Source organism: Sciurus vulgaris, assembly GCF_902686455.1.
Source record: "Sciurus vulgaris genome assembly, chromosome: 11".
NCBI lineage: Eukaryota > Metazoa > Chordata > Mammalia > Rodentia > Sciuridae > Sciurus > Sciurus vulgaris.
Genome location: NC_136472.1, coordinates 64,553,895 through 64,567,074, shown reverse-complemented (window position 1 = coordinate 64,567,074; position 13,180 = coordinate 64,553,895). Strand labels below are relative to the sequence as shown.

The 13,180-nt window shown below is 50.0% G+C and overlaps 2 protein-coding genes across 22 annotated transcripts in view; one reads left to right on the top strand and one right to left on the bottom strand.

The window, feature by feature from the left end:
* Positions 1-3,783, top strand: part of PPFIBP2 (PPFIA binding protein 2) — a 153,065-nt gene extending 149,282 nt beyond the window's left edge. For 17 of the 20 annotated variants that reach the window (XM_079105721.1, XM_079105720.1, XM_079105714.1 and 14 more), the window contains 2 exons: positions 271-336; positions 1,529-3,783. In XM_079105721.1, coding sequence (XP_078961847.1) covers positions 271-336; positions 1,529-1,603 — 141 coding nt within the window. In that variant the 3' untranslated portion in view covers positions 1,604-3,783. The remainder of the gene's footprint in view (positions 1-270; positions 337-1,528) is intronic. The other 3 variants (XM_079105709.1, XM_079105724.1, XM_079105723.1) reach the window with 1 other exon arrangement.
* A 140-nt stretch (positions 3,784-3,923) lies between these two features.
* On the bottom strand, positions 3,924-12,682 carry CYB5R2 (cytochrome b5 reductase 2). 2 transcript variants are annotated; one of them, XM_079105761.1, is made up of 9 exons: positions 12,527-12,682; positions 11,543-11,686; positions 11,278-11,350; positions 8,768-8,874; positions 8,292-8,421; positions 7,757-7,840; positions 7,018-7,103; positions 5,563-5,662; positions 3,924-4,733 (listed from the first exon to the last, which is right to left on the bottom strand). In XM_079105761.1, exons 1-9 carry the CDS (start codon positions 12,545-12,547, stop codon positions 4,561-4,563), a joined length of 918 nt encoding a protein of 305 aa, XP_078961887.1. In that variant the 5' UTR covers positions 12,548-12,682; the 3' UTR covers positions 3,924-4,560. The 2 variants fall into 2 exon arrangements, with proteins under 2 accessions (XP_078961887.1, XP_078961888.1); XM_079105762.1 differs by lacking the exon at positions 12,527-12,682 and adding an exon at positions 12,204-12,358.
* Between the last annotated feature and the right edge of the window lie 498 nt (positions 12,683-13,180).

The window sequence follows — 13,180 nt, the reverse complement described above, 5'->3', positions numbered from 1 at the left end:
TGTTTCTCTGTACCCTAAATGCTGATGTTGAGTGTGGCCTCAGGAGTGTGTGTGCATGCAGCGTGGGACACTGGACCCTTTCCTCAGGAACAGAAGTAGCACTTACCCCAGCACCTGTCACTTCTCAAGGCTTGGCACACTCCTTGCCCATCCCTCCAGGGAAGCATGCTCTGGAGAAGCTAGGCTTGAGCAGGATGGACATTGCATGCCATCTCTGCAAGTCACTAGCTGCATCTGTGTGTGCTGACCAGGCTGCTGCCCATTTTACAGATGGCGCCTTCTGAAGGCACTGTGACGCAGATAGGGCTTCTCTCCCAAGACATTCATCGCCTTACGGTAGGACTCAGACCCTCACCCCCACCACCCAGCACAACATAGTAGAGCTGGTGCCTGAGAAGACCCAGTGAGCTTGGTGGGGTGGTGTTCAAGGACGAGGGAGAGTAAAGGATTGTTCTGGGCCCTGAGGCCACAGCCTAAGCCTCAATAAGCCCAGAAAGGCAGAAAGCAACCCAAAGGCCTCCTGCATTGACTTGTTGCTGGGTCTCAAGTCACTAATGGGCATCTAAAAGCGCACAGACCTTTAGCCATAGCCAGGTAAAGCATGCTTAGTCTAGGGTTCTCTTCCCCATCTCAGAGCTGGTGAAGAAACTTAGATGTTCAGCAGCCCTAAACCACCTGTGTAGTCAACCCAGAGCCTAGCCCCTCACTTCTGGCTTAGTGGACACAGTTCTTTCCTCTCTGGACATGAGACACATGCATTTCTCATGATACCTGGACATCATGGACATCATAGGCAAGCTGGCATATCCTGCCATACCCAAGAAAAAAAATCAGATCAGACCAAGGCAGCTCAATCTCAGGGGAAGAGAAGCAGCTTTGGAGTAAGGCAGACCTGGTTCAAGTCCCCAATCTGCCCTTTACTAGCTCTGGGACCTTAGCTGTTTCATTCCCTATCTGACCCTTGGCTTAGTTATCTGTAATGTCCACTTTGCAAGGCTTATAGGCAGACTAGAGTTGGCAGTAAAAGTCCAGTTAAAGAGCACAGATTGTCTTTGAGGCCCCATGCCTCCCAGGGTCCTTTACTTCTAGACATCCCATCCCTGAGCCTGGTAGCTATAGTCTCTGTCAACACTGAGGCCCTTGTCACTATACTTTGCTTGATGATCTACTGAGGCATATAGAAGGCTGTGTCTAAGGGCAAGGCAGGAGTCTTGGATCCAAGCAGGTCTCTTCTCTTCTTGGCTCACACATCAAAATGGATCTATCCAACTTTGCCCTATGATCTCTAATAGGCCTTTGGTAGCCTTGAAATGGCAAGTTTACTTCTAAGATGAGCAGTTTATTTTATCTTAATAGTACTGTCTATTCTGACCAAATGTTCAGGGTCCCCAGGATACCATGAACTTACAGGGCATCTGTCAGACACAGACCCCTTCCAGTGCCCCTCTGCTTCCTTCCTATGTAGTAGCTATTGTAGGGCAGCCTTGGCCAAAACTGTTAAACTGCCCCTTTGGCTGTGTCATTTCAGACTCTGTTGAGCCAGGACCACCTGCTGAATGACTCTCGCCTGGCTGCTCCCAACAACTCTGATGACTGGAGATGACATTCTTCATGGCTGAGAGCCCAGAGAGGCACATGTGGGGCCCTGAGTCTTTGCCTCAATGGGGAGCTGGCACACAGCCATCTGTAGTATGCAGATGGGGTGGTGGGGCATCTCAGATGTGGACGCTGACAAGCAAAGCAGAACGGTGGGACAGCTGTCCAGGAGGTGGCCCTCATGTCCCTATGTGTTTTCAACTGTGCTGTGTTCTTTACCGAAGCTTTTCTACCTTTTGTACTTTTATATGTGGACTGCAGACCACTTTGTGGGGAGTGCAGTGAGATATCAACACACAGACTCGATGGTTCATGCTGTTCCTGGTGACAGCTGGGCGGCTCTTACACCAAAGGGGAAGAGCTGTTAGTTCATAAATCCTCCTCTGGAAAAAAGAAAAGTTAGGAAAAACCGTTCGAGTGTTCTGTAGTGATTGAGTGGGGCAAAAGGACCATTGGGAGCTCACTCTGGGCTGCTTCACAGGAGCATCTTTTCCATTCACAGAAATCTGATTGGGGAGGGTATTCAGGGCAAGAGCAATGGGCCTCCTGCTGCCCTGGCTGCCCTCCATCCTCACCCATCTGCAGTGGGGATTTGCTGGGCCTCCCAGTATCTGCCCAGAGGAGTTCCCAACACACACACCCCCCTCCCTCCTCTCGTGACCCAGGATCAGAGGTTGGATCTCACCTACCTCTGAGGCCTTTCCCTCATTGTCCTCAAGTGTAATGTGTGCTTCAACAGCTCCCTCCAGTGGAAGGCCGCTGGACACCCTAAACTCATTTCTACTGCAACTCACTATCTTCCCAAGCAAGCTTGTTCCCTTCCTAATGTCTCTCACTTCAGAGAGCTGCCACTGAGCCCCAGTCAGCGTCCCTTCCCAACCAGCCCCTTCCTCCCTCCCACCTCCACACTCTAGTTCCAGCTTCATCTCTCATCTGATTGTTGCAGCTGGTCTTCTTAGTCCCTCATCATCCCAGTTGGTCCCCTCCAGACATTTCTCTACCCCGTCCCCTTGATGACCTTCCCAAAACACTGTTGTAATCCCGTCATTTCTCAGAATTCCTCAGTTAAATTACCACCGATGGGCATCCCAGTCCCTTCCCCATCATCAGCCTTTCTGGCCCAATATTGAGTCTTCCTCCCTCCAGGCCTTTGCAACACAGATACTGCCTCTTCTACGTCTCTCAGGAAGCCTTCGCTCCTATTCCAGTTAGAGGTCAACTCTGTGCCACAGTGCTGTTTGTCCTTGAATCTGAACACTTCACAACTTGCCTTGAAGCTATGTGTTGTCCATAACCTACCCCAATTCCAAGCCCACTGAGCACCTGCTATGGCCTGCAGCCTGTACAGATATGGGTAAGCCCAGTCCTAGTCCTCAAACTGCTTCTTGATCAGGTTCCTGCTGACCAGCATCCTCGGTCTCTACACTAGATGCCAGTAGCACCTTTCTTCTAGTTGTGACAACCAGAACATCTCCAGACTTTGTCAAATGTTCCCACAGGGGAGAGGGGACAAAACTATCCCCAACTAAGAATCACTGGGCTAGAGAATGAATCAGAGAAGGGAGGCCCAGGGAAGAAAAAAAATCAAATGAGGTCAGCAGGAGCCCACTCAAGAAAGATCTTGCAAACTAGGCCCCTGGAATATGTCCTAGAGACAGAGGAGTGGCCAGGATGGGTACTAGAGTGAAAGCAGAGCAGGGTTTAAAGTAGGCGACAAGCATGGTCAGATTTGCAGTTAAGAGCAAAACCTGAGGTCAGGATCTTATCATAAAGTGCCCAGCAGAGTGTTGTTCCCTGAGCTGGAGATTCCCTGCAGACATGCTGAACTGGTAGGTAGATGAACTCTGGCCAGCCTTTCCCTCCAGCCCCCAAAAGACCTTCTGTAAGACCATCCCAGTGTTGGCCACCTGTGGGCAAAACAGCTGTACTGCAGAGAGTTCCTAGAGCTGAATTCATCTTCTCCTGTCCTCCTTCCTCCCCTTCTACTGTCCTGCATACACGTATAGAGTGGGTAAAAAATCCAGTGGTAGCAAGGTCAATACTGCTGCTATTATGCCAGTTTTTGTGAAAGGAGGAACAACTTGAATAAATATCTGGATTAAGAGGTCCTACCCACTCAGATAACAGAGCAGCAACGTGTCATCCTGGCAATAATGGTCCTTTGTATCACTTGGGGTTAGTGACAGGATTTAAGGCAGAGCTTCTGGAACCTGCACGCAAGTTGAGAAGCTTCTGTTACATATGTAACCACCCCTACCCTTGCCTGATGCCAGGAAAGAGCCTGACACCTAGAGGATTCTTAAAAAATAATGCACTCCATGCCACCATCTGTTTGCCCAAAGCAGGGAGTCTGGAAGGAGTTCCCAGAGCCCACCTACCCTGGGGATTTATTTCCTTGATGTGTGTGCCTTTAATCCCATTCCCACTTCAAGGCGTCACAGGAGAAAAGAGGAGTGCATTATAGAGGGTGCCTGAAACCTCTTGTAGGCCTGACCTTAAAAGCAGAACACTCCGAAGAAAGGTTCAAGAGAGATTAGTGGGAGTTGCTGTGATCCTACCTGGATTCTGCTAGAATTCTGTTCTGGCACTACCGCAATTCTGACCCTGCTGGGGACACACAGAAGAGAACTCTTAAGCAGGGCAGACAAGGCCCAGTGGGTCCCTCACAGAGCCACACTTCATGTGCTATCTGCTGAGTACTTAAGTTTATTTTACTAAACTATGGAGAAAGATACTATAACAGAGCTCTTTCCAGCCTTCAAGACAGGCCTCAAAAGTCACTTTGTCTCCAGCCTCTTGAGCACTTCTTCTTAGGCCCACACTCAAAAGGGGAGTGCCAGTGCGTGGGCCCAAGGGTGCACAGAGAGGCACCTTTGAAAACATCCCAATTTAACATGGAGAAGCTGAATTCACTCTAAAACAGAGGAAAGGGACCCAGGAAAATTTCTAGGAATACAGGAAATATTAGTAGGTGAAAATCATGTCCTTGGTATAACCCAGCTGCTCCAGGTTGGGGTGAGCTGCTTTCTGGATCAGGGGTGGTGGGCCACACACCAGGATGAGTGTGGTTTTCCCAGGGGGTGGGAGATGCTCCTTGATCATGTCAGCAGTCACAAAGCCCGAGCTGTACTTCCAGCCTGAAATGAAGAACAGCAGGAAAGAGTCACGGGGTGGCAGGCTAAGGCCCCCATGCCAGGCTCCTGCTCACCCTCCCTTCAGCCAAGGAGACAGGCTTAGTAGTCTGTACTGCTTCTCCCTGCAATAAGCCCAAGAAGAAGATGAGGGTCTCAGATGACTTTCTGTAGAATTTTCCCCATAGTCCAGGCATGGCTGGGACTCAGAGGCCCCTGCTGGTGTCTGCCTGCTGTCAACAGTGAGGAGGGTGGAGGATTCCATGGTGAGGTGTACTAGACTAGTGTGAGTCAGGGCAGTGAGCTGCAGCTATCCAGGGCGTGGTATGGTATAATGTGGGATTTGTGGAGTTGGGCAGCGCCCTCTGCTGGGTAGTGAGTCAGATGACCAGACAGGTACAGATAGGTACAGTGTGGAAGACACGCCAGACAGGGTACTGGGGTGTTGATGAGGCTCAGCATATGACAACTGCTGTTCAGATGAGGTGGATGGGGAGGGAGGGATGCAGTGGCCATGAACATGACATGACTGGTGAAAAGGCTGCAGTGTGTGTGATGGCTGTGGTGTTGAGAGCAGCCCTGGGGCTCAGTGTTCCTCTTCATGTTCAGTACAATGTGTGGAATGCTCCTGAGATATTGGACACCTGCCTTTCATCACCATTACAAGCAGGCCATCCAAATCTCATCTTCTTCAACACTTTCATTTCCCCTATGGACCCAGAGCCCACAGCCAAACACTCAAACTCAGTCCTCAAAAACAAAATAAGAGGCCAGTCCTTGAGGTGGACCAAAGCCTTGAGCTGACCCAAAGTGAGGGAGGCAACAGGGCTTGTACCAAGGGGAGGCCTGTCCAGGGTGTACCACAGTGTGAACTGGTCTAGGTGAGTCCTGGCAATTTCTTCAAGCTCCTTTCTCATCAAGATATCCTCCTCTGTCTAGAAAAGAAGCAACATTAGAAAAGACCCTCCAGGGACAAGCCCGTATGTCCTCCAGACTGAGCACACATTCCTGCCCAAGCTGCCACCACCTTGCTTACACGCAGGGCAAAACAGGGTTCTGCTGCTCCTGCAGAGCAAACCCACTCTCTCACAGAGGGAGCTGCTGGGGTGGTGACATTTCCTACAAAGCAGCAGTAACTGCTCTGCTACTGAAAGATTGTGGCTGCACAGGCTGGGTGGCTTCGCTTGGAAGTCCCCACCCCCCCTCCTGTATCCACACTAGGCACTAGGAATGGCAGAACTAACTGGAACAAGCTCAGTGCAGGCCCAGGTCTTCTGCAAGGAAGTAAGGGCTACGAAGTCATACAGGAGACCACCACCAAAGAACTCAAGAAGAAGAAGACAGTCTGGAGCCTCAAGTGGGAAAAGGGAGCCAAAGTCACTGGTCACAGGCTCAGAGTGCACAGAAGGCCTGGATCACAAAACACTTCAAGACTCTTGTCTCAGTAATTCCACTTCTGGGGCTCAATTTAAGAAAATAATCTAGAGGTCATTAGGCCTGGGCACAATTATTCATAATTATATCATTTATCATTCATAACTGAAAACTGAAAAAAGTATTGAGTTAGTAAATTAGAGTAAAATGTGACACAGACTACGATGAAAATATAGAATTTTTTTCTTTCCATTTTTTTCCTTTTTTGGGGGGTGGAGTGTACTGGGGATCTAACCCAGGCTTTTCCCCTAAGCCGCATTCCTATCTCTTTAAAATTTTTTCCTTTTTAATTTTTAATTTTGAGGCAGGGTCTCACTAAGTTGTTTAGGGCCTGGTTAAATTGCTGACACTGGCCTGGAACTTGCAATCCTCCTGCCTCAGCTTCCTGAGTCACTGGGATCCCAGGCATGCACCACTGTGCCCAGCTTATAAAGAGTTTTAAGGGGAACAAAATGCCTATGTGGTAATGCTAAGTGAAAACAATACACACGCGCACACACACACACACACACACACACACGTAATATACAGCACATAAAAAATAAGTAAAAATATATTTGAGAGCATCTCAATTTTCACTAAGAGCATCTATGATTTTATACTCAGAAAAACAGAACTATGTATCAAGGAGATATGTATGCTACAGGGTTGGCAGGGTGATGGAAAAGTTAAACAAAAACAAGCAATAAAATGGGTCTGGATGCAGCTTCTCCAGCTGCCCACTAAGCCCTCCCACAGCCACAGGCACCCAAGCAGCACGCGCTTGGTCAGTGGGGGAGGAATGAATGCAGAGCCCCAGCTCAGCGAACATTCCATTCTCCCGCTGCAAGCTCAGGGCTGACTCTGCAGAACTGACCTGGTTGGCAAAGATGAGGGACATCCTGGTCTTGTCACTGGGGTTCTTGGTGATGTGGCGAATGAGCTGCAGCATGGGCGTAATGCCTGGAACACAGTTAGTGGGCAGGCAGGCCAGCTTCTCCCGTCTTCTGGCCTATAGCAGCTTAGCAGTTTCTCTTAGCCCTGATCCCCTTTTACTTGTCCCCAAATTCAAAGTGGGGAACAGTCCTTCATTTTGTTGTCCCTTTCAAATGCAACAGTAAATCAAAAGCCCTTTTTCAGTTTCATGTGGAAAGATGGAAAGAGCATTCTGAGCTCTTAAGTATACTCAATTGCAAAACAGAATTAATAGCAAGTAAATGTGATGCTTTTTAAAGTGCCTATGATGATGCCTGGCACATTGTATGTCTCAAGTTTTGTTCTCTTCTGTCAGGTATTCATTCCCAAGGAATGGGAAGAATTGGGCTTGAACTGGATCTAGGAACAGTTAGGAACCAGAGGCAGTCCAGTCTGCCCCACCAGGCCATATAGCCTCCTTGTGGCCCTGGATCCCCGTGTCAGACTCCCTGTGGCCCTGGACAGCCTCCACAGAGGAGCAGGGCACACAGGACCAGGTTCAAGACCTATCTAATTCCACATTTCCAGCACTACAGCTACAGGAGGAATCTCTTGTGTCATGCCTTTTCCAATAACTTTAAGTCAAAGTCAGAACAATCTTAGGGCTCACCTTCTGGATGAAGTCCCCAGAAACCTCTTACCTGTGCCCCCAGCAATCATTCCCAGGTTACAGACCATTTTTTTCTCAGGCTTGCTCGTTTTGTATGCTCTGATTGCAAGGTCCCCTGGAAACATAGAGGATGCTTCTAACTTCTGAAGCTCTTGTCTGGGAGCCTGCAAAAGACTACTGACTTTCCTTAGGACTCCCAGGAAACAAGTCCATCTAAGGGATGGGTTGCACCATTATAAGCCAGAGAAGCAGGCCCACAAGGTGGGAAGAGCTTGAGCCTCCTCAGGGAACCTCTGGGCCTTTTCTTCTGAGGTAAGAGGCAAGCTGAAGCTAATATGGAGCCTCACAAAGCACTCTCACTCAGTGCAGCAAATCCAAGAGAAAAAATCAACGTGGACTCTACCCATCATTTAGTGTTAAATCTCCGGCACTGAGTTGGAGATGAAGTGATGAGGACACACCAAATGAAGCTTAGGATCTTGTGAAGCCAGTATATGGATGGCAATAAAACCAGTGCAGGAATCTCCTTTCTCTTAGCCGGAGATTCAGTGTGAATGCCCCAGTACCTGGCCCTTGGTAAAAGAGACGCCCAGTTGGTCCTCGAAAAAGGATAGTGTCCCCAATTTTCATGTTCTCCAAGTACTGAGTCATCTTCCCCCCTTCAGGATAAGAAGGGTGTACATTTTTGAAGTAGATCTGAAAAACAAGGCAACTGGATTTTCACATCCTCAGATCTATGGCCATAGCTGCACACAACTAGAAAATGCATCTGCTCCCACAATTGCTATAAGGAATACCTAAAGACGACTGACTTTCCTTAGGACTCCAGGAAACAAGTCCATCTAAGGGATGGGTTGCACCATTATAAGCCAGAGAAGCAGGCCCACAAGGTGGGAAGAGCTGCACAAGCTTAGCTGTAGCTCCACTGTTAAGTGGCACTACTGGAAATCCCTGCTTGAGGCATGAGTACCCTCACAGAAAAATGACTACCCTCCACCCCAACACCCTCAACAAACAGCTACACATGGTGGGCATCATTTACCTTTATAATTAAGTCCACAAAACCTCGGTCATCATCACTCGAGACAGGTGTGTATGCCCTGATCACTAAATCATCATTAATTCTGGCCAAGAGATGGACATAGTTACCTACAGAAGAGGCATCAAAATGTTAGTCTGAGCACTGGCTGTAAGTAGCCAGTAGCCTAAATAGGACCCAGGAATCCCAGAAAGGTCTATACTTCACTGAAGGAGCAACTGCTGCAGCAGGATATAAAGAGGGGACAAGTGGGCAAGGAGCTCAAACCCAGGATTCCTGGATCCTAGGCCTGCCCTGGGCAGGCCACTTTACCTCTCTGGATTTTAGTCTCTTCATTTGTAAAACGGGGATGATGGGTTTGAGGTTGTGACTGAGTGCTAAAATACTTGCCTAGCATGTACAAGGCTCTGGGTTTGAATCCATTAACACACACACACACACAAGCAATGGGGATGATATACCTGTTCAGATGTGATCATAATTTAAGTAATTTGCAGAGCAAGAGAAGCTAACTCAAGTTGGAGGGTGAATATTAAAAATAACACAAAGGGGTATTTTATGTTTAAATAAAAATGTTATCTTTACAAACTCATTTCTTCCTAAACTGGATTACCACTGGGGTCTGTGAATGAGTCACAGCTACCCAATCTGCATCCTAGTGCCTGGAATAGAGCAGGCCTGAGCTCATAGACACTGCAGGGCCCCAGTATCTGGACACCTATGGACCAAATAAAGCAACACTACTGTGTCTTCCTGACCTGTGGCTCTGCTGAGTGGCAGCAGTGAAATTCTGAACCCTGAAATTCTGCCTCCCCAGAGAGTGGAATTCAGCACACTTGTATGACATTGTGACTAAGCCCAGTATCAGATGGTATGCTCGGCTGCTCAGACTTCTTTTGAATCTACACTGGAAACTCCAGTGACCAAGGCATTTAGTGCTGAGGGTAAGAATTGCTACTAAGAGGCACTAACACTAGAGACAGGAAAAGAATATATGCCAGTTTCGGAGGGAGTAGAAACTAGTTTCTCCAAGAAGTCAGTCAACACACTATGGATCTGCACAGAGAAAAGGAGACTTGAGTAGAGACAGAGGAAGAAGGGGGAACGGAGGTAGGGAAGGAGGAAAAGTGGTGGAATGGGGCAGTCGAGAAGCCAGACCTTGGTGAAATTGTTTCTGGAGCACAAGCCAGAGTCTTCGAGGAGACCCTGAAGCCTGAAGTGTAAGCACACTGGACGACTGATCCTGGCACGGCTGGGTACCAGGGATACTCAGGAACACAGGCCTGCAGCAGCCTCTTCCTGAGAGCTCATTTGATATGGGAGCCTGGAAAAGCTCTTTCAGATGCAGCTAACCTGGCCCTGGTGCATCAGCATCCCCAGACAACATGGGGCTGTCGCACTGGTCCCTTGGGCCCTATCTCTAACTAGCTTCATGAGAAGCATCAGCAATCTTCTGTGTCCTCATATCAACTCTCCAGAACTCACTAAATTACCTTGATCCCACTAACTCTGCACAGCTTTCACCAGGACTGAGGAGAGAGTAGATCAAGGCAGTTTCTAAGAAATTTTATTTCTCAAGGTTTTTCATTCTTTTACTCTTCCTGCCAACAAGACTGGTGACAGGCCAGACAGAGGGCTGTAAGGCATCAGGACATTGCACTCCCATGCAGAGAAGGAACTAGGGAACAGCAAGGAGGTTCAGGGGCCCAGCTGGCTGCCTAGTATGTAATTTCATCCCCTACAGAATTGAGGTCAAGGTTTTGTCTTGTTCATATAAGACAAGTAGGCTGTGGATTAGGATATCTATCAGAAAGCAAGCAGCACCAGCTTATACAAAGCCTCTCTGGATCCGTAGGCCCTGAGGTTTTTCACCCTACAAAGACTGATTCAGCTGTCTAGAGGTGTTACAGATTGGATATAGAGTAACTCAGAACTCTAGGACTGCTAGGACTGATATCCACAATGGTTCCTCCTTGTGTGAATCTGGGGACTCTGCAGAAAATCCACAGGCAGGGAAAGCATTTGCCTCCTCACCCATTCCTGGCTTTCTCCTGACTTCAGAAGTACATCAGTTCCTCCCACCAGTGCACAGTGCTTTGCAGTTTCTGAATTTTCACATCCATCCATTACATTACCCTCACAATAACCCAACAGGGAGGCAGGCAGGCAGGGTCTGGAAAATCCCAATTCATAGACTGAAGATCAGAGAGATTGAGAAACTTGTTTAACAATGTCCATCAAGGAGCCTTCCAATGAGCCTTCAATGAGATCTTAGATCTTCTGACTCTAGCATCATCTCTTTTCAATGCTTATTAAGATGCCATTTTTTGGTCAACCCAAATGGAACAATGAAGAATGACCTCAAGTCCATCTCCTCCCTGAGCCCATATGGTTCAGGAAGAATATCAGGGCAACCTCATACCTCAGGAGGTTGGAAACCTGTGCTTCTGATAAGAACAGAGTGCCTAGCCCCCAAAGGCCCAGCCCTGGAGATGACACCAAACCCCACTCACCTACAGGGAGCCCTAAGATGTGCTCTGGAGAGGGCAATCCAAAGCGGAACCTCCGGGTGTTGTGGTTGATTTGCTAGTAAAACAAAACAGAGGCAGGCTGTATGGGCTTTCTAGAGCTCTTGCTGGGAAGCTCAGATTCCTGCTAAAAGAGCTCCACTGGGCCATGATATGACTGTCTACCCCACTCTCCCATCCAGCATTCCCCACCACTTCAAGTCTCCTGTCTTTCACCCAACCAAGGGGAGGGGCTGGGCTGACCCAGTACCTCTTTCTCAATCAAGGGCAAGGGATACTTGGCATCAGGGTCCTGTAAGGTGATAAGATCTCTTCTCCTGGAGTTCATGTTCTTCAGGGCAAACAGAAGCACTGTGACCCCAATGACTGCGAGGGCCAGCAGCAGGGAAGGGTCCTAGCAGACACAATGTGAGCAGTGCCTCTCAGGTCTTACCAGCCCTGAGCAGCACAGGCTCAGACACAGCATCCTCCCCACCACAGCATCCTCCCCACCGGGAGGAAGCAGGCATACTAACAGAAGGCAGGCCGGGCTTCTGTGGACCAGAGGGTAAGGAGGGGTCGGTAGCGGGCCACACACTAGCTGGAGAATGCTACCGTCTCCAGGCCCCTCCTGCCCATCTGCCTCATCCTGGCTACAGCCAAGAGTGCAAACTCTGGGAGTCTCTTCCTCCACATGGGGTGGTTATGACATTACTTGTAACTTGCAATATGAAATGAAGGCCCAAGTCCCCCGGACAGAAGCAGAGAGAGGGGAGGCCGTCTCCCCAGATGGTAACAGCTGAGAGCAGGGCACTCCTCTAGCCCACTTTTGGTCTGGGGAGGGCGGTGTAGGAGTGAAATAGTTCTACTTAGGGGATGCTCCACGACTTTGGGCACCCTCCAGGACAGGCAAAGGAGGCCTGGGCACTCACCTGCCAGAGGCTTGGCCGGCCTCCCCGCAACCGCCCTCAACTCTGCCACCGCGCCCGGCACGCAAAACCAGATTGTTCATTTCTCCACCCAAGCCTGGCCCGATCCATTCGGGAAAGGTCGTTCGGCCCTCTTCTCCCACCCGATGCCCCGCCCGCACCCCGCCTTCTGGGAATCCGCTGCCAGCCCAGCTCAGCGCGCCCGCCCGCCCGGCGCGGTGCGGCCCGCGGCCAACGCCGGTCCGGGTCCCGCCTCCCGCCCCCGCTGGGGTAGGTCGGACGTCCAGGCCCGCAGCCCTCCGCACCTCCCGCCCCGCGGAACCCACCCGGAGTGAGACGCCCAACATGTTGTCGAACTGGGGCTCCCCGCGGAGCTCCGCCTGGCGGACAAGATCGGGGCTGAGCCGGCAGCGGACAGCGGCAGGCAGGGGACCGCCAGCGGCCCGGCCTCGGCGGCGGCTGACTCCCTCCCCAGGGGCCCAGTCGAGGGTTCTTTCTCGCGTGACGCTGGCCCTGGCCCAGCCCTGCCCCCAGGGCCGCGCGGAAAACTGAGACTTCTGGGCTTGCGGGCAGGGAGCCGGGGCTTCCTTGTTTCTAGATTCCTTATTTGATCCATGACCCCCTCTGCACCCTGGCCTCCTTGCACACTGGAAGCAGCCATGACTGAGAACTCAGTCCCCCAGCTTGTCTAAGTTGTGGCTTGGGTGGAGAAAGGGGCATCCGAATGACTAAAGGAAGGGGATGCGGCAAAGGAAATGGGAATTCGGGCCAAAAGAGTAATCATTGCACATATTCATTCAACATACCCCGTGTCCTTTTCTTCTGAGCCTTGTCCAGAGCCATGTGTTTGCAGGGTGTGGCCGATGCAGAAGGTATCATTGAATTGAAGACAATTTACTCAAAGGTGTTCACTCGTTCGTTCCTTCATCCATCCATCCATCCACTACTTGAAGAGAGAGATGGCAAGAATCCGCCCTCAT